The sequence below is a fragment of the Alosa alosa genome, chromosome 23 (genome assembly GCF_017589495.1).
Source record: "Alosa alosa isolate M-15738 ecotype Scorff River chromosome 23, AALO_Geno_1.1, whole genome shotgun sequence".
NCBI lineage: Eukaryota > Metazoa > Chordata > Actinopteri > Clupeiformes > Clupeidae > Alosa > Alosa alosa.
In genome coordinates, this window is record NC_063211.1 from 3,195,521 (window position 1) to 3,216,603 (window position 21,083).

Consider the following 21,083-nt stretch of genomic DNA (forward strand, 5'->3'; position numbering starts at 1 on the left):
TTCCGGAAATCCTCTTTAGGGGTCGAGCTGTGGCAGCACTAGTGCACGAACCCTGTGGTACTCAGTGTGTGTGTGTGTGTGTGTGTGTGTGTGTGTGTGTTTGGGTGGGTGGGGGTGTGTGTGTGTGTGTGGGTGGGTGTGGGGGGTTGCGTGCGTGTGTGTGTGTGTGCACGCTTCAACCTACTGGTACTCAGAGCGTGTGTGTGTGCGTGTGTGTGTGTGTGTGTGCGTGTGTGTGTATGTGTGTGTGTGTGTGCACGTGTATGAGCACTTGAACCCAGTGGTTCGGTGTTGTACCTACAGAAGCCTTGCATGCAAAATGCATCATTTAATAGATGGGATTCTGTGAGCGTGGAGATCCAACCGCCACACTGCTCATGAGCGAAAAGAACCATGTGAACACTCTCCTGTTAGTCACGGACACACACACACACACACACACACACACACACACATACACACAGACACACACACACACACACACAGACACACACACACACACAGGGCGAGAAGAACCATGTGACCACCTTCCTGTTAGTCACGGAGACACACACACTCCACCGTGAAAATGAAAAGGCTTCCATAAGCCGCTTTTATGAAATATTATATCCCCCTGCACAGTAAAGTAAAAGGCCATACAAATAAGAAGTTCTATCCCTTTTGCTTAAACCATCCTTTCTTTTTCTTTTCTGGGAGAAGAAGCAAAATATCACGACATTTATGAGATTAATTTCAGGGCTGAATGGTAATGCCTTGTCATGATTGTAAAGTATTTAATTTGTGTTGAATGGTTGTATGTATGCAAGTGTTAGTGTGCATGTGAATGGTTCTCTGTGTGTGTGTGTGTTTGTGTGTGTGTCTGTGTGTGTGTGTGTGTGTGTGTGTGTCTGTGTGTGTGTGTTGTGTGTGTGTGTGTGTGTGTGTGTCTGTGTGTGTCTGTGTGTGTGTTTGTGTGTGTGTGTGTGTGTGTGTGTGTGTGTGTGTGTGTGTCGGTCTGTCTGTGTTGAGTGTTTGTGTGTATATTGTGTATAAAATGTATATAATGTTCTGTGTGTCAGTGTGTTGACTTGTGTCAACGTCTGCGTCCCTCCCAGAGACCCAAACCAGCCGGTTCCCCAGGACACCAAGTTCATCCACACCAAACCCAACCGCTTTGAGGAGGTGGCCTGGTCCAAGTACAACCCCAAGGACCAGCTGTACCTGCACATCGGCCTGAAGCCGCGCGTGCGCGACCACTACCGCGCCACCAAGGTGGCCTTCTGGCTCGAGCTGGTCCCGCACCTGCACAACATCAACGAGCTCTTCCAGTATGTCTCCACGACGACCAAGATCCCGCCACAGGACACCACGCCGTACCCCTACACCAAGCGCCTGGGCAAGAACTGGCCGTCCACCACACGCCATCCCGGCGTCCCTCCGGCCAACACCAAGCAGAGCACCGACAAACGCCAGGCCGGCGACCTGGGCGACGAGTCCTCCGTGGTCATCGAGAAGCGCGACTACTCGACGGAGCTGAGCGTCACCATCGCAGTGGGCGCCTCGCTCCTCTTCCTCAACATCCTGGCCTTCGCCGCGCTCTACTACAAGAAGGACAAGCGGCGCCACGAGTCCAACCGGCGTGGACTGAGCCCCCAGGGCCACGGGGGCGGGCGGCCGGGCGGCGGCGTCGGCATCGGCTCGGGCTCGGCTCCGCCTGGCTCGGCGACCAGCGTGGCCAACGACGTGGGGCACCTGCCCAGCGAGGAGCTGATGTCGTCGCTGCAGATGAAGCATCAGCTGGACGAGCATGACCACGAGCACCAGCAGCAGCACCACCACGACTGCGACTCGCTGCAGGCCCACGACACCCTGCGGCTGACCTGCCCGCCCGACTACACGCTCACCCTGCGGCGCTCGCCCGACGACATGCCCCTCATGACGCCCAGCACCATCACCATGATCCCCAACTCGCTGGCCGCCATGCAGCCGCTGCACAACTTCAACGCGTTCGGCGGCAGCCAGAACAGCACCAACCTGCCCCACGGTCACTCCACCACCCGCGTATAGGATATGAGCACGCCGAGGGTGGAGGTGGGGGGTTAAGGGCGATACTGCCCCATGCAAGGACAGATTTTTTGGGGGGTGGGGGTGATGGAAGAAAAGGGAGACTTTGGGTCTGACTTGGGGGCTTGACGGGTTGTCACACACACACACACACACACACACACACACACACACACACACACACACACGTACATATTTTTTTGTGGAGTGCGGGTGTGTTCCTGGACTGACAGGCGCGGCCTATGACAGAATCTCAGCTCTCGAGAGTACTGAGAGGTTCTTTTTGCTACGATGCTTCTCAAAGCTGTTAGAACTCTCTGTGGAAAGTGAATGTTCTGCAGTGAAGCCAAGTGTTCCGGAACCGGAGAGGAACACACACGTAACCAAAACAGAGCAGACCAGATGACTACGGGGCTCTAGGACCCAGGGGGGCGGGCAGGGACAGCAGACATCTCCAACGGCTACACAGCAGACTCCAGATCAGCCGAGCATCAGCTTCACCATGGCAACTTCCATATTTACCAGACTGTGGCTGAGCGCACAGTAGACCATAAGCTCAACACACACATACATACACACACACACATACACACACACACGCGCACACACATACAAGCCACACATACAACATACACACACACACACACACACAGACACACACACACAGACACACACACACACACACACATACACACACACAACATACACACCCTACACACACACGCGCGCACACACACAACATGCACACACAACATACACACACACACACACACACACACACTTTCCAGCCTGAAATGTATTTATGACTTTGTATAGCTCCAAGTAATTGTAAATAGTTGTGACTGAAGCTCGCCCAGAGCCAGTGGAGGTGACAAGCTTCTCTGGTTGTTTTGAGATGAAATAGCGTTACAGCAGTTACCCGGCCCGTGCTATTTCTGTTGATGTGTACGTAAATATATCATCATGGTAGTATTTGTATTATTTCTATTTTTATGAGTTAAAAGGAAAGACGTGAAAGACACCTGATTTACTCAGAGACACACTCCTCCACCTGTCCCTGTGTGTGTGTGTGTGTGTGTGTGTGTTTGTGTGTTTGTGTGTGTGTGTGTGAGTGTGAGTGTGTGTGTGTGTGTGTGTGTGTGTGCGAGTGTGTGTGTATGTGAATGTGTATGTGTGTTTCCTGCTTTCCTCATGTGTGTATCTGCATGTTTACGGGTCAGGGCATCTGATGCACGACTGGGCCCCACTAGGTCAGATTGGACGACAGGTTCCTGCTGGCGTCTCCAAAATGTGACGGGGTTCCGATGAACTTGATCCACATGGAGAACCATGCGCTGTCTGGCGGAGAAAAGGTATTGACAAGGGATCCTCGAGCCTCAACACCTGTCCTAACGGTGATCACGTCAGAGAACCGTCCATTTGAACAAGGTTTCACACAATTCATTAGTGTTCTTGTATGGAATTCAGCTGAGAACCTGTCCTGGGTTCTAGAATGCATCCTGTGGCACCTCATCAGGTTCCTTTGGGTTCTGTCAGGTTCTTGATGTCATCACTGCCACTGCAGCTCTAACCAGCAATGGACCGTTCAGAATGGAACTCTGTAGCAGTGGCTTTTGATATCAATATTAGTTGGCTATGTTTGTAAAGTATATGTTAGATATTATTAATTGTCATATGCTAGCAATATGTAAAGTATTGTGCTGGGCTTGTGATATTTTGGGTTTCAACACAAGAGAATGAGTGTAAATAAGCATAATTATGATTATATATATAAAAAAAGATAACCATTTAAGCAGATTATTTTAGCCCTGCATCCTATATCAGAAAGTTTTAAAATTGAGAAAACAAGCAAGCAAAAAATTAAAATAATAATAAAAAAAAAACTGCAATGAAAGTTTATATTAAATTACATTTGTAAATTTAATCAAAGATATTCATCATAGCCCTTGGTCCTTCAACTGTTAGTCTTCTAAGGGTTGAAGTAGGATTTCAAATTATAGTTTGTCTTATTTTGTTTGCAGTTTCTGCCTTAAGTGATAGATGATATTTCTGGCTGGACACCTGTATAAAATTTTCTGCAGCATTTTTAATAAAATATCACACTATTTTCTAAAGTTGTGTCTGATGTTTTGCCAGCTGCTCTTGTGCAGCAGAGGATATGCTGATTTGTACAGCCTTCCTTTAACCTTCCTTTCACAAACACTGGAATTTCACAAATGAGTGGAATTACACCATAAACCTCATCCAATTACGAGAATGCCTCATCTAGTAATTTGAGAAAGGAAAATGTTTCAATGTAACTTTGCCAAAGTATGAAAGAGAGTGAGTGGGATGATTGTTCCTGCCTTTGTCACGTGTAAATATGTATCCATGGTAATCTGCTACAATGGGCTGATCAGCCTGTCGGAGAGGCAAATTCAGAGTGCTGGCTCCATTTCAGATACTCCGCTTCACCAGTCAGCCAGCTGGGCTACAGAGGGGAGACGAGGAGGAGGAGGATTATTTAGAAATGACAGAGAGGAAGCAGAAGAGGAGAAAGGTGGAGTAGAAGAGGAGAGTAGGGGAGAGAAAGGAGAGGAGGGGAGGAGGGGAGGAGAGGACAAGAGGAGACTATAGAGGCGAATTCAGAGAGTCCTGGCTCCATTTCAGATACTTAGTCATCTCCGAGACTCAGCTGCGTCAGACAGCCAGCCATGCAACAGAGCTGGAACTCAGAGGAGGATTCTGTAGAGATTGGGTAGAATAGGAGGAAGTAGAGTTTGGGTAGAAGAGAGAGGAGGAAGTAGAGTTTGGGTAAAAGTGGAGGAAGTAGAGATTGGGTAGAAGAGGAGGAAGTATAATTTGGGTAAAAGAGGAGGAAGTAGAGTTTGGGTAGAAGAGGAGGAAGTAGAGATTGGGTAGAAGAGAGAGGAGGAAGTAGAGTTTGGGTAGAAGAGGAGGAAGTAGAGAGTCATGCTGAGGAGTAGAGAGGAGGACATGAGTAGAGGGGAGAGGAGCGTTTTAGGTTCTTGGCTCCATGTCAGTGGCTTAGTCATGCTGAGGCTCAGCTCCATCATGCTACAGCACTGAAACTCCTTTAGGTGTGACAGAGAGAAGAGGAGGATTAGAGGACAGGAGAGGAGGTGGGGAGGGGGTGGAGAGGAGGTGGGGAGGGGGTGGAGAGGGGTGGAGAGGAGGTGGGGACAGGAGAGGAGGTGGGGAGGGGGTGGAGAGGATTAGGTGGAGAGGAGGTGGGGAGGGGTGGAGAGGATTAGGTGGAGAGGAGAGGAGGTGGGGAGGGGGGTGGGAGAGGAGAGGAGGTGGGGGAGGAGGTGGGGAGGATTAGGTGGAGAGGAGAGGAGGTGGGGAGGGGTGGAGAGGAGAGGAGGTGGGGGGGAGGAGGTGGGGAGGAGTAGGTGGAGAGGAGAGGAGGTGGAGAGGAGGTGGGGAGGAGTAGGTGGAGAGGAGAGGAGGTGGAGAGGGGGTGGAGAGGATTAGGTGGAGTGGAGAGGAGGTGGGGAGGGGGTGGAGAGGGAGGTGGAGAGGAGGTGGGGAGGAGTAGGTGGAGAGGAGAGGAGGTGGGGAGGGGGTGGAGAGGAGGTGGAGAGAAGTAGGTGGAGAGGAGCATTCAGGTTCTTGGCTCCATTTCTGAGTCATACTGAGACGCAGTGGCTTAGTTGTGCTGAGAACAGAGCTGTAACTCCTTGTGTAACCCTAGGCATGACGGTGCATAGCGGATTATTCCCCTATTAGGTGTCGCCACCTGACATCATAAAGTGGGCAGCGGCCATGTTGGGAGTATGCAAAAGAAAGTGTATCGTAAACCCTGTTAGAAAGTCAGTCTCTGGTTTAGCATAACTTCTGTATTAATAATTCTTTCTTTGATCAAAAATCTTATGTTACTGTCATATAGGCCTACACGTTTGCCATAATAGTCCAGACCAAATAAAGATATGCAGTTTTACCGATTATTCATTGTCAAGGAGAGCAAACTTAAAGGACAAGTTCGGTATTTTACACTTAAAGCCCTGTTTTCAGAGTGTTTCTGATGAAATAAAACGGTTAAGATTGAAATTTGGACATATGCTGCTGGTCTGAGAGCTTTCGGTTTCTGTGGTAGCGCCCCCCCACCTCCACAATGGCTGCATAGGTGCAGTGGAACAATCCTTCCTAAAACGCATTAAACTTTCGTTTACAAAGACGTAAAACTCACCGAGTGTTCAGGGGTGTTCACTGATATTCTCACACAAAAAATTGCTGCAAAAGATGCTTCCCAACAGGTTTTATCATAGTTAACATAGTAGTTTTGTACAACTCCATTGGCTTGTATTGAATGTGCTGTGAGGTACGATATTACTCCGCCGCCAGAAACGGAAATGGGGTTGTTTGTATTCTTTCTGTATTCTTATGCAGTCGCGGTATCGTAGGCTACACTGACTGAGGAGTGGAGATGTCTGTGGCAAAATCGACAAGGGTTAACCCTTTACTATACAACCATAGCTTTTCCTTGAATTATTAGGCTATTTATTCTATCCCTCACACTAGTTAAAATAGTACAATTACTAGTTGTGTACAGGGTTGCCCTAATCGATAGCCTACCAATGTTAAAAAATGCCAGCCAAGGAGAGCAAATAAACTGACTGTGCCTATCCAAGACATTCGTGGCTTGTACAATTGAACCAACATTTAGATGTGTACAAACGTGTCAGTGTCCAGATTAGTTTGGCTAATTTTTTTAAAAGCCAATCTTATTTCATCAACTGATTGCGCTTTGTTAGTGTTGAGCTCTTGTGTTCTCATGCAGCTGGTAGCCTATGCCTAGCTATGCTAACTTCACGATAGGCTACTTTACACTGTCTGAATGGCTCATGTTATCTTGAATGTCCAACAATTTATCAGCATTGATTAGCATCCCTTGCTAGTCAGTGGACACAGTGTGACTTACTTTAACCAAAGTCCCTTTAGGCAAGTCCCTCCACTCGGCGGCCATATTGCAACCTTTTTGGGCACTTATCGGGCATCTATTTCGGCAGAAATGCGCGTGCTCAAGGCTTCACAACACCAATCTTGCTCCAGCGGCGAGATCACAACACATGATTGGCACGATGTCTGCACAACACACCACATGATTGGCTCAATGTATTCACAGCGCAACACACGATTGGCTATTCACATGTAGATATTTTGCTGCGGAAGGGGTGTGATATGCGTAGACTATGCCTCTGGCTTACAGTTGGCTATAAAGCACGTCAGGCCACCTGTGATATGGATTACTTCCTACTCCAGTAAGAATAGTGACAGTTTTAAATTAATGAGTCTGGTGAGTCAGATTTACAGTTACCTTATGAAGAAAGGTTTATTTAGTATGGATTGTCAGTGTTGGGAAAGTTCACTTTCTACGTGAACTAGTTCAAAGTTCAGTTCACAAATTTTAAAATGAACTAGTTCAGTTCATAGTTCATAATTCAAAATGTTGATATAAGTTCACAGTTCCAAAAAATTAACTAGTTCATAGTTCTTTTTTTTTTCATATATTGCTCAATTATTGCCATACTGTAGAACCACAGACAGCAATTATTTGATCAGTTTTAACACTGAAACTGTGCGTCAGATTTCATCTTCATATCCAGTTTTGAATCCTTATCCAACCAGGGTTTACATTAGCACTGAGGAGACAACATTTCCCCATTGTTGCTTTAACACTTTGTTGCTGTCCATTCAGTCCACACTAGTAGCAGCTGCAGCTTTCACCCCTACAGTATATTCTCAAAAACAACAGGAAAAATGTGCTGCTTGAATGGTCTTTTTTATGAGGAATTATTAAAAGAAAAACAGGAAAGTAGTCTTTAAGGTGCAAATGTTTTTTTAATTTTAATAATTTCCATTTCAAATTCCATTTCAGTACATACTAAAAAGGAATACTGGAATCCTGGAAAATGATACCAGGCAGGTTTAACAAACAAGTTACATGAATAGTAAAACCCTCAAGACCATTTTACTAACACAAACTGAGGGACCAGGCTGAGGTAGGAAATTAAGGTTGAACTTGAAATTGCAATATTCAAAGTGCAAAACATTTAAACATTATCAAGTCACTTTTCAATGTTTTGGCCATTGAATAAGTAAAAAAAAAAAAAAAAAAAAAAAAAAAAAAAAAAAAACAATAACTTAAAAGTCCAAGGCCATGGACAGTGCTTCTACTTTCTGTCCAGTGAGTGAAAATACCTTAACTGAATGAATATCTGTCACTGGTTGCAGTCCACATAAATAACTAAAATAATAATAATACTAATTAATGAAAAGTATGCAGGGCCAAGGACAGTGTTATTTTCTGTCCAGCCCAAAAATCCCTTATCTGAATGAAGAATCTCGGTCACAGTGGTCTCTCCCTGGTGGATCTGCTGTTTTTTGCTTCCTGTAAAAACAAGATATGTTCTGTTATTTTTATGCAGCTCACCTCTGCACATCAATAGTCATCTCCATTGGCAATACATTGCACTTCTACAGCCCAATAAACAGATAATATTTAATATACCTTAGAATATTTAATATACCTTCAAATCTTTTTGTTGGCATTCAAGATCAGCTGCTTCTCAAAGTGGGCATCTCCCAGCCGGTTTCTCCTCGGTCTGAATGAGATAACAAGACATTTTAACATCATGATTATTATGGCAAAAATGGTAACATCTATATTCTGTATTAAAGCAATTGTGAACTGAGGCAATCACTGACATAATTTGACCTAATTTGTATAGCCTATTGAAAACCCGAATTAGAATAATATCACCAAGAACTATGATTGAGGCTGAGTATTTACTGTGCTTATTACCAAAGAATAATAATTATGTAATATAATCACACTTTATTCTTACCTGAATAATAGACCACCGATGCTAAAGAGCCTCTACTAGAGCACTTGAGGGCAGCGCAGTGTTGTGTTTAATGAACTGCCCTCTGAGCTTTGGGAACTGCATGAATTCATCAATCCCATCTGTGGTTGGGGAATCCAAATAGGTGTCCACTTCAGATTTTTGAAAAACCTGAGGATTTTTGTTAAATCTGAAGAATGATGCTGCAGGATCTTTCTTGTCCCTTTTACCACTGGACTGGGCTTGACCTGAGTCTCTTGCAGCTGAGTCATCAGAGTTGAGGGTTTGAAATTCTCTTTTCAGCATCAACCTGTACTGCATAGGTTTTTTTTCTCATCCTGGACCCAGTCTCAGGGACGGATCATGGCTTGTGCCAAGTGTGCACGTGCACAGGGGCCCTCAGCCAATGGGGGCCCTCAGATTAAAAAAAAATTGCCATGAATTTAGGCTAGATTATGCACGGTGCTTCTGTCTGTTAATTTGCGGCACAACTGAATGGTGTTATGGAACCGCGGACCGAAAGAAAAGTGCGTCAAAAAACACACCCTTTCTTCTTTGTTACATTGGTCCGCAACTAGCAGCGAGAAGCCTTTATTGCGTGACAGAGCAGAAGTGAGGCTTTCCAACGAGATCACGCACTTGTCTGTACGTTAAAGTATGAAGATCATGAAATGAACATGAAATATGAAAATCATGAAATTAAATCAAATTGGATCATATTTACAGTCTCTACGTTCACCTGCGCACCCATACTCTCGTTTGAAACCCGTGAACGCATAGATATGGCAAGGATATCAGATGAAAGAGGAGACACAGGGCTATCCATTGGTACCAAGTATGTCGATCCTTCTGGCTTATGAAAACAGACGAAGTGACTGCAAAATAATAACGTCATGTACAAAAACCAACTGCACACCCATTACTCTCGTTTGAATTACTCGCGGACCTGTCATCGAATGGATATGTCACGCAGATGAAAGAGGAGACACAGAGCTATAATTTGATACCAAGTACATCCTTCTGGGTTATAAAACCGACGAAGTGACAGCAAAATAATAACTTCATATAGCTCGACTTACCTCACGTTTTTCTCTGTTTTTTGTGGCAAGGCATGTTTATAATCCAACGCTATTGTGTGTTTCTCTATGGCAAAGAATGTTCATAATCCGGTTTTGAGATCCTAGAAAATTCCTGCATGACATTCAATTCAAGGCTCACATTGCATCCCAGTTTGTTCGACAAAGATCACCTTTTTTGCCTTTACTTTGTTCGTGGCAATGCAGTAAAAAGTTGTAGAATCATGAGTGCTGACAGGCACAGACAGGCTTACACGTAAACTCGGGTCAAGTCAGGTCAGATCTGTTCATGTTACAGATATGGAGTGCAGAAAGGTCATTTTTAATCACTAATTAACATGATTACAGTCAAACACAAAGGGAACAGGCACAGTTCGGTAACTAATTCTAGTGTCGTTTTCTTACGGGGATAAACAGTGACAGGTTACCGGGGGACCTTTTACGCTAACCTTCAAAATGTAGCAAGTAGCCTACTGTAGGTTACGTGCAGATCTTTTCATCACAGTCATTGACAAGGCTGCGTGCACAGGACAGAAAATGGAGATTGTGATCATTATTATTGTAGGCTATAGACTACCTCCTTTATTCCTTAAATGGAAATTCAGGTTATGCTGGTGTGTCTGTGTCTGTCAATATCAGGCGCAGTTTATTTTAGCAGATTATTCATTTAGAATTTGTAGCCTAGACTAAATCACTCTGTGCGTAAAAAAGACGCTACTTGCAGTCCAATCAGCTTGAATGAAACCACCCGAAATCACTACACAGCACCTAACATAATGACAATTTTTGTTAGACTATTTTTAAAATTATTATTAGACTATCTTATATCGTAATATCCCACGTGAAAACGTGCGTGAATAGTTGGCCTTGGGAACCCAGCCCGAAACCAGCTTTTTTTTTTTTTTGCACCCCCACTTTCAAACTCGTTCCGGTGCCACTGAGTGCAAGTGCTAGTGGCCTCATCACATCCACAAACTTGTGTATGAAGTTGACTTCCTGTGGAGAGAATCGGCGAAAGCCAAACTCATCACTCACAGTGTGCAAAATCAGCTCGTCATGTAGGGGAGTGGCATCATTTTCAGGGGTTACCTCAGCCACGTTCATTTCTGCCTTGGTAGTTGCTATGCGAGATAGTCGCTCCATGGCAAGAAATGCTGAATTCCATCTTGTGTCATTTGGCACAACAAAGCCAATCCTAAGCTTTTCCTCCACAACATCAGAAGCCTTTGCACTTCGCTTAAACAGGTTCCACAGAGCAGATGCTTTTGCAAAAACAGCCCTCGACATTGTTTTGTAGCGTTTTTCAGTTACTTTTTCCGAATCTTTGGCCACTAGATTCAAGGTGTGGGCCATGCACTTTCTGTGTGGGGGGAGAGAGGGATAATCCAGACCTGAGAGAGGCTCAGGCTCCATCTGATCATCCTCATCATTGGCGGCAGAAAAGGCTGTTCACTGTCATCTTCACTCAGTTTCATCAAAGTGGACAACTGTCTCTGGCACTTCAGTATCAATAGCAAACGCTTTGACAAAATGTGCTGCATTATCTGTTACTGTACACACAACCTTGTTGTGGATTTTGAATTCTTTAACATCTGACAATAATCTTGTCAACACATCATGTGTATGTGCTCCTTTAATCCGCCGACATGCCAGTACTGCAGAGTGTCTTTTAGACACGTCAGTTTTGTTTGGCCAGTGGATAGTGATGCCCATAAATGCCTTGTTCACAGCTGACCAGCAATCTGCTGTTGTGCACACAGCATCAATCTCAGACGGTTCACTTTTAAGTTCAGATATGTTTTCTTTAATTTAAAAAAAAAAAAAATTAAGTATTTTTTTGGGCTTTTTGCCTTTATTTGTATAGGACAGTGAATAGTGAGACAGGAAGTAAGTGGGAGAGAGAGATGGGGTGGGACCGGGATATGACCGCAGGTCGGATTCAAACCTGGGTCCCCATGGGCACTTGGGCCCGTATATGGTATGAGCGCTGTAGCCTGTTGTGCCACAGCCCCCTTCTTTATTTTTTTTTTATTTAACAGTGTGTGTACTTGTTTTCTTGATGGCACCTTTCTGGATGGCTGCAACCCCTTAACTAAGTTAATGAACGCTGGGCTTTCCACTTTGCTCAAAGGCTGCAGGTCTCCAACAATAAACTGCACCACCAGGTTGTTCGGCTGTGGCTGGGAGATGACAACGGAGCCGCTACTGTACACAGTTATTGGAATTTGGTTCGAGGATGAGGATCTGTCCTGACTGTCTTTTTTTTTTTTTAGATGCTTGCACATACCTTGAGAGGCTAGCCGGGTGCTTTAGTTCTATATGCCGTTTCAGATTTGCTTTGAATGTTACTGAAGTGCGGATTTTTTTACTGAAAGCCAGCGGGCAAAGTTTGCAGAGAAATGTAAGATTGTTCCCATCATCCTCACCGACCACCTGGTCATGAAACTGTTTTAAGTGATCATACTGCTGCTTTGTCGCCTCCATGCTGCTGTGGCTTCCATGCTTTTGTTTTGATGACGCATGCGGCTGTAGGCTACGACACTGGTAGCTGGTGTTGCCAGATTGTTTTTTTTTCCCGCTACATATTAAGGCCTATTTACGGTGTGATTTAGCTGGGGTTTCGCCTGGAGGGCTCTATAGAAATTTGGCAACCTAATGAACGAAGTTGAACTGAGAGAGCGTGTCGTTCACAGACACCAGAATGAACGACTTCACAACAATGTTCATCAGGCAGTAATACAGTACGTTCAGTTCACGTTCGCCCAAAATATGAACGAGTTCATGAACTTTAGTTCAATGAACGCGTTCAGGCACAACACTGTGGATTGTAGCCTACTGTCCCCCAAACGAAGACAGCAACCAGCAGGATAAGCAGCATAAACAATCAGTAACTGGGTGTCTATTCTATTCCTTTTGACCAACAGATATATTGGGCAAGTTTATTTAAATTATCTTCATCTAAATCAGGGGTCTCAAACTCAAATGAGCTGGGGGCCACTTCGGCCAACGTCATCTGATTGGAGGGCCACGTCAGTGTTCAAAAATAATAAGAAAAAGAACGGCTATTTCTGAAAATGTTTTTTTTTCAAATACTACACAAAACTGCAAAGAGAAAGTGCAAATCTTTTTATCTCTTTTTAGACACCTGTGCTAAAAACCTTAACTTATAAATAAAATAATGATAAAAATAAATATTAATACAAATGATAAAAAACAAAAAGCATAAAAACAGGTATGTGTGTGTTTCACTCCAAATAAAAATATTTTCTTCTCATAACTTATTTAAACCTGCATGGCAAACTTTAGGCACCAGGTTTAAGAAAACAACACCATTGGATTTTGACATAAAAATTTCAAGTTTATAAAGAGGGTAAATGTATGTAATTTGCCACTGGATGGCAAGCACCTCAAATTATGCACTTTTCAGTAAATACTGGATGTTGAACATATTTGAGCAGGTTTACAGGTTTTGTCATATTACCCACATAACAAATTAGCAGGAACACAATAGGCCTAAGATGTAAACCAACAATAGTAAACTATTACTAGCTTATAACCACAAACCGTTATTATAGGCCTACAATAAAGTAGCCTGGTAAAATTGGTTCCTATCGTGACTTTGTTCTTGAGAACCCTATTTTTACTAGCCCTGCTGTCTGTACCACGTCCATTACGGACACTATAATCACCATTACCACTGCCATCTCCAGCTATGTTGGGCAGAGGGTCGAAATAAGCATGGTAGGGCCTATGCTTAGTGGACACTGTTGTATACATGCAAAGACGCACCTCCATTCACAGACGCACCATGACTATCACTGTCAATAGACGATCAATCATAATCTCCAAAAGGCAGATATTCTCCTTCAGAATCAGAATCTATTTTAATCAGTGTTGTAGTTTGTCGCAATTAAAAATACCCTAAAGGGCCGAATTACATTATTATTTTGACATTAGGCCGCGGGCCCTGCTGAGTTAAATCCTTCAAAGACGAGGCAAGGTTTCTTCTTAGCATCCAGATAACACACAATGGGACAGACTAGCGAGGAAGCTGCAGGTGTTCCTGATTAAACATCATGCCTCCTGCCCACTTCTTTTTGAAAAACAATGAATGCACCAGTCATTCTCCCACATGTATAAATGCAATAATACATCTTTAATTAATTTGGCAATATAAACCACAGAGCAGTAACTATTAAGCAAAATTGTAGTGGTGTAATACTTAGCTCGTTATACCTTTTTATTAGAAAATGTTTAAAAACCCTTCCTAAATACTTTACACAATTACAGTGTTTAGAGTTCAAAGTTGTCAGAATGACTTGAGCCCTTATTTCATTTAGGTTCCTTTACATAGTGACAGTAACACAATGTTTACATAGTGAACATAGTGAACTGCCTTGTTTAGTACAGATTTGAAATCTTCCATAAATGGGCACACAGGATTGTGGGTGTTCCAAGCACGCAGAAGATACATACATGCATCCTCGAAAATTCTCAAAAAATTCTCAGAACGAAGGACTCAGTACTTGATAGAATTTTAAAGCACCCTTGACATTGGAGCAGCGCTTGGCGAGATTCGATGACATAACATGCTTGAAAAAAGCAGCTTTGAACGATCCGTCCTTGACTTTGAGAAACAGCCTGACACTGACGTCTGCTGTACAACAGCGCTGGACTTCTTCCAGACGTGATCCCAGGATCACCACAGCGTCTAAGGACCGGAAGCAGGACTGCTAACCCACACAGATCATGAGAGGCCTACTCTCCTCTCGTGTCAGGCACTGGGGGTACAGCGGTTCATCTTGCTCGGGTGTCAGTATGTGTGAAAACAACCACAGTGCTCTAAAGAGCTGATCATGCGCTCATGTCTGGGTGTGTGTGTGTGTGTGAAAAGAGCTGATGGTGCATTTGTGTCAGGCTTTGTAGTAGTACTACTCATAGAGCAGATTGTGCTGTCATGTCAGTGTGTTTGTGAGAATGTGAAAACACAGTGAGGCGATCAGGCTCTCGTGTCTGGCTGTGTAACTACAGAACGACTGGAGAGCTCCTCACTCTCACACAGTCTCACTGACAGCTGTCATCATTTGACTTGGCAGCTTCACAGGGGAGTAACGCAAGAGATTCATTCTCTGCATGCCTAACACTATTCAACTATATACCAAACACTAATCAATTATCCATATACCTAACACTATTCAACGATATACCAAACACTAATCAATCAACTATATAACGAACACTATTCATCCATATACCAAACACTACTCAATCAACTATATACCGAACACTATTCATCCATATACCAAACACTACTCAATCAACTATATACCGAACACTATTCAACCATATACCAACCATATACCAAACACTAATCAATCATCCATATACCAAACACTAATCAATTATATACTGAACACTAATCAATTATATACTGAACACTAATGATAGATAGATAGATAGATAGATAGATAGATAGACACTTTATTGATCCTCAAGAGGAAATTCAAGGGTCTCAGTAGCATACAGACATAACACACAACATGCACTTACAGCATAAATGGTAAACATAAGTATAAGTATAAACATATAACTAAACTCCACTGTACAATAAAGACAGTAGAAGATAAGAAAGATAAGAAAACTAAAAAAACGAAATACTAAATACACTATATAAGTTAAATTAAGAAAGTCCAATGTGCTTGAGGGTGATCAAGCATAAGACGCTTGTAGTGACAGGGCCGGGACTGGTGAGGTGCTAAAGGGAGTGAGTGTCATGGTGAAGGTGCAAAAGTAGTCCAACCATAGTCCTTAGTTAAGTGTGCCTGGCAAGGTGCTCAAGAGAGTGAGTGTCATGGTGAAGGTGCAAAAAGTAGTCCAACATTAGTCCAACAGTGCAACAGTGCAAGAGTAAGGTCTAGAGACCAGCATAAATAATATAGACAAATAGGAGAGTAAAGTATAATGTAGACAAGGTAAAATAAAAAACTATTTCAGTGCAAGAACAGGTTGAGGTAATAGGGTTATAGGTAATCATTCATTCAGTATTGTATCAGAAGCCTGACCGCAGCCATTGATCATGTGTACTAATAATAATTTTCTTTGGCTGTTTTTACAGTGTTGGGATAAGATATTTCCAACTCATCTTCATTTTTGAAAAATGCCTCAGCCTTAGCCATGTTTTCTTCTAATCCAGCATCCATTATGATGTCATTAAGTGGCGGTTTGGCTAACTCTTCCAACAATTAGCAACAATTAGCTTCTTGTAGGTTTGATTTCTTGATGATTTTTTGGCTTTTGAAAATTGACTCAGAGGTCTTACCTTGACAGTTTGTTGCCTCTGTTGTTTCTATTCAACTTCCCAATAAAACTATTACACTTTGAGTAAGTATAACAAACTTTTTCTGGCAAAAAAAATTGTAGTTTCAGGAGCTCATTTTTCTTGCTGCCATTTGTCAAGCAGAGTTCTAGAATCTTGGTAAGGGAGTTTTTCTTTGCCCCTGTTGCTCTTGGGTGCTCCTTGTTGGTGCCCCCCACCCAATCCCAATCCTCCCCCACCTTTTTTATGCAGCCCTTGCCACTTAATCTACTAAACCCCTCTTCTACTGCACTTTTTACCCCCCATTAATGCACAAATAGGCTGACACCAGACATAATTTCACTGCATTTCTTACTTCCAGTAACTATATGCATGTGACAATAAACTTCCTTGTATCCTTGTATCCTTGTAATATAGCATGAAAAACATGAAAAACAGTGTAGCAGTAAAACAGTAGTGAAAACATTAGGCTGTGTACAATAGTAAAATAGTAGTAAAACAGTAGTAAGCAGTAGTGGGCAGTCAGTACTCAAAAAACATTTCAATGAAACAGTTCAATGGCCCTAGGAACAAATGACTTCCTCAGCCTTTCAGTTGTGCATGGCAGTGAGCGAAGTCTCCAGCTGATCAAGCTCTTTTTGGTTTTGATAGTGCTGTAGAGCCGGATGACATTCATTGTCCAAGATGTTGATCAGTTTGTTTAGGGTCCTTTTGTCAGATATTGAAGTGATGCACTCCAGTTCAGCTCCCACTACAGAGCCAGCCTTCCTTACCAGCCTGTCAAGTCGCCCAGCATCCTTCTTCTTTGTGCTTCCTCCCCAGCATACCACTGCATAGAAGAGGGCGCTGGCCACAACAGACTGGTAGAACATCCCCATGGTAGACCGCAGCCTCCTCAGGAAGTCCTTTCTTGTAGAGTGCATCAGTGTTGGCTGACCAGTCCAGTTTATTGTCCAGGTGGAGACCCAGATACTTGTAGGTGCTTACCACCTCCACATTGACCAGTCTCCACAAAGGAGACTGGTAGCAGAGCGGGCTTAGACCTTCGGAAATCCACCACCATCTCCTTGGTCTTTGAAGTGTTTAGTTGAAGGTGATTGAGTTTGTACCACTGCACAAAGTCCTCCACCAGGCTCCTGTACTCCTCCTCTTGCTCGTCCCTGATACACCCCACAATTGCAGTATCATCAGAAAACTTCTGCATGTGGCATGACTCGGTGTTGTAGCAGAAGTCAGATGTGTACAGGGGTCTGTGTGTCTGATGGCTGTTGACTGAGGTCGTTGTCACCTCTTTGTTAGGTAATTAGCCATGTGGGGAGGGTGCAATATCCAGTGATGATGGGGTGAGTGTTGCACTGGTAATGAGGTGGGGTGGGGGCTGGGGGTGGGCAATCGAACCTGTTGTAAAAGTGGTTCAGCTGGTTCGCCCTGTCCAGGTCTCCCTCCACAGAGCAGCTACTCTTCTTAAGGCCAGTGATAGATTTCATACAGTCCCACACCTCCTTCATGTTGTTATCTTGCAGCTTCTGTTCCATCTTCCTTCTGTAGTCCTCCTTAGCCTCTTTCAGCTTAATCAACCAACTATATACCGAACACTTATCAATTAAATACTGAACACTAATCAAACATAATATACTAAATACTAATCAATCATCAATGTACCAAATACTAATCAATCATCCATATACTGAAAGCCAATCAATCATCCATACACCTAACACTCAGGGCCTGGTTAAGGTCATCTGGGGCCCGGGGCAGAGGCCTCCCCAAGCCCCCCCATTTTTTTTTTTCAATATATATTACTATTATTATTATTATCAATATACATAAGAGAGAGAGAGAGAGAGAGAGGCAATTAAATTATGACAGATAATGTAAAAATGAAACTGTTAACCAACATACAATTGTACCAACTTACAAAAAACAAGTAGGCCTAGCCTACAAACATGGGGCAATGCACAAAAAAAATCAACCATGAAATATTATATTATTACCATCAATGAATTACTTAAACTCCTTGGTCCGCGACACGATGCCTCCCCTCAGCTGTGCACCAGGCTGCGACTCATGCGTCCTTCTCAGCGAAAAGATAGTGGAACTCGAAGCCAGAATAGCGACCCTCCATCAGATTGAGAAGGATGAACAGTTCCTCGACACCATTCTCTCCGTAAGTAACGTTACCTCTCTTACACACACAAATGCCAGATGCCCTGATTTCACTCTGTCCTCCAATACTTTTAACCATGCCATGCACTAATGCAACTTCTGTCCCTGTTGCCTCTCCCCGGCCTCTGCTGAGAACCAAGCCTGCTCTGCTGGCCAGCTCACTCCACACCAGCCTGAGCCATGGTAGAAGCAAGCATCACAAGCCACGGCAGGCGGTCTGGGGCGGCACTCAGGCCCAGCCCAACCTATAATGACTGGAAAATCGCTATGCCATTCTGACCCGAGGATGAGGGCCCCTCCAGCCCGAGGCGACCATCCTGGTCCCTCCTCAAAGTCGGGCCCCCGACCCCCTCCTCCCTCGGACCTCATCAACCTCCACCCTGGTCATGCGGCAGTTCCATGGTTAGAGACCTCTGCATTCCCCCATCATGTAGCGGTCCCTCCAAGGTCTACTGCTTCCCTGGTGCCAAGGTCCTTGACATCCAGCAGAAACTCCCAAGCATCCTGGCCCGCCACACCAAGGTCAACAACATCATCATTTTGCGTGGGCACACGAGCGACATCAGAGATAAGCAGTCAGTAGCACTGCAGGAAAACTACAAAACTCTCATCACCACTCTGATGGGCACAGAAAACGCTTTGTCATCTCTGGGCCTCTCCCTACCTACAGAAAAGGTGCTGAGAGATGGTCCAGACTGTTCGATCTCCACACCTGGCTCAAACGCTACTGCTTCCCTAAGCATCCCCTATGTCAACAACTGGGGCTTGTTCTGGGAGGCCCAGTATGCTGAAGGCGTGATGGTCTCCACCCAAACCAACATGGAGCCAGGCTACTCTCTGACAACATAAGCGTCCACACTGAGACATTGACATTCTGTAGAAAATATTACAGATTCCCCCCAGGTATTGATTTGAATGGCATTATACATGTGGATGAGTCTGAGAATGTTTTCTGCAGGGTAACATACAATACTACTACCATAGATCAAGCTGTGTCATGCAATAGCATGACTTATGCTTATAGTTCTATTCCAACGTTGATTTCTACCCAGCATTATAGTAAAAAAGAAAAGACAAATTTAAAACCAGAAACCTAACAAATATTCTTTCCATACCTCAGCATATTCCTCAAAAGCCAGAGGCATTTTCAGCTAACATGGGTTTACTAAATATAGGTGCACTTACTACCAAAACCTTTGCAATCAATGATTTTATTAGTGAAAAAAATTGGATTTTCTGTTTCTTGTTGAAACCTGGCTGACTTCAGACAGCGAAGCTGTTCTTGTTGAGACTTGTCCCCAAATTATAATTTCTTCCACTCAATTAGACAAGGCAAGCGAGGTGGGTGGAATTGCCTCCATTCTCTCAAACAAATATAGTTGCACGAGTCAACTTTGGCGGTCGCTTCCTTTGAGTATATGTGCCCTCACTCTGAAGGCTGACCCAGCTGTACTTCTATTAACCTTATGCAGCCCTCTAAACTATGGACTGGCTTTCTCGACCAGTTTTCTGAACTTATGTCGCTCATCATCACTAGCTATGATCGGATAATTGTAAATGGCGACTTCAATATTCATGTCAATAAGACAACTGATGCTAAAGCCAGTAAGTTCCTTAATGTGTTGGACAGTTTAGAGCTAAAGCAGCATGTTACAGGACCCACCCACAACCTTGGCAACACCCTCGATCTAGTCATTTCCAGAGGGATAGAAGTCACAGACTTATCAGTAAATGATATAAATATGTCTGATCATCATTGTGTATCTTTTAATATAGTACTACATACTCCAAAAATTCATCCGAAATTGCAATCAAATGTGACTCTTGGACATTAGAGCAGAACAGCAGTTCATAGCTCTTATAGACTCCATAAATTTAGATATTTTACATCATCCCATTGATCAAATGGTAGAGGCTCTCAATCGTGAATTAGGCTCTGCTTGACAGAGTGGCACCCTTAAAAGACTAAAAAAAGGCCCTGTAGCAAACTGACACCTTGGATGAGCGAAAATATCCATGATCAAAAAAAAGATCATGTAGGAAAGCTGAGAGAACATGGAGAAAAACTAAGTTACAGGTTCACCGTGCCATTCTAAAAGAAAAAATTGCAAATTATAATAGAGCTATTCGGAATGAGAGGAGGAACCACTTCTCTAAGGTAATTGCTGAAAACAGTGGAAACTCTAGGGTGTTGTTCTCTACCATTGATAGGCTATTGCATCAAACACCTTTTGATACACTCAGTCAGGCATCCTCTCTAAGATGCGAAGAATTTGCAGACTTCTTCAAAAACAAAGTCATTTCTATAAGGGAGGCTATTGGTAACACAAGTAATATGTTTGATAGTACACCCAAAAACAGCCCCCCCCCAAAATTAAGGTCCTTTAGCACTATTACTCAATCTGAGCTTGGTAAAATTATAACTCAAACCGGCTCCTCAACATGTGTTTTAGATCCAATCCCTACTACATTCCTCAAAAAAAGTATATGATGGCTTAGCTCCTTTTTTTCTCAAGGTAATAAATACCTCATTAGAAACAGGTATATTTCCAACTGCTTTTAAAACCGCTGTTGTGAAACCTTTACTTAAAAGTCAAATCTTGACCATACCAATCTGAGCAACTACAGGCCTAT

General features: G+C 43.6%; 1 protein-coding gene and 1 long non-coding RNA gene across 2 annotated transcripts in view; one reads left to right on the forward strand and one right to left on the reverse strand.

Moving 5' to 3' along the window:
- nlgn4xa (neuroligin 4 X-linked a) overlaps window positions 1-2,098 on the forward strand; it is a 109,752-nt gene extending 107,654 nt beyond the window's left edge. The window contains 1 exon segment of the mRNA XM_048235248.1: window positions 1,095-2,098. Within this exon segment, the coding sequence (XP_048091205.1) occupies window positions 1,095-2,046 (952 nt within the window). The 3' untranslated portion in view covers window positions 2,047-2,098.
- A 6,247-nt stretch (window positions 2,099-8,345) lies between these two features.
- Window positions 8,346-9,276, reverse strand: LOC125288129. The gene is made up of 3 exons (XR_007192456.1): window positions 8,895-9,276; window positions 8,577-8,651; window positions 8,346-8,437 (listed from the first exon to the last, which is right to left on the reverse strand). It is a non-coding gene; the product is annotated as an uncharacterized LOC125288129 (long non-coding RNA).
- Window positions 9,277-21,083: the final 11,807 nt, after the last annotated feature.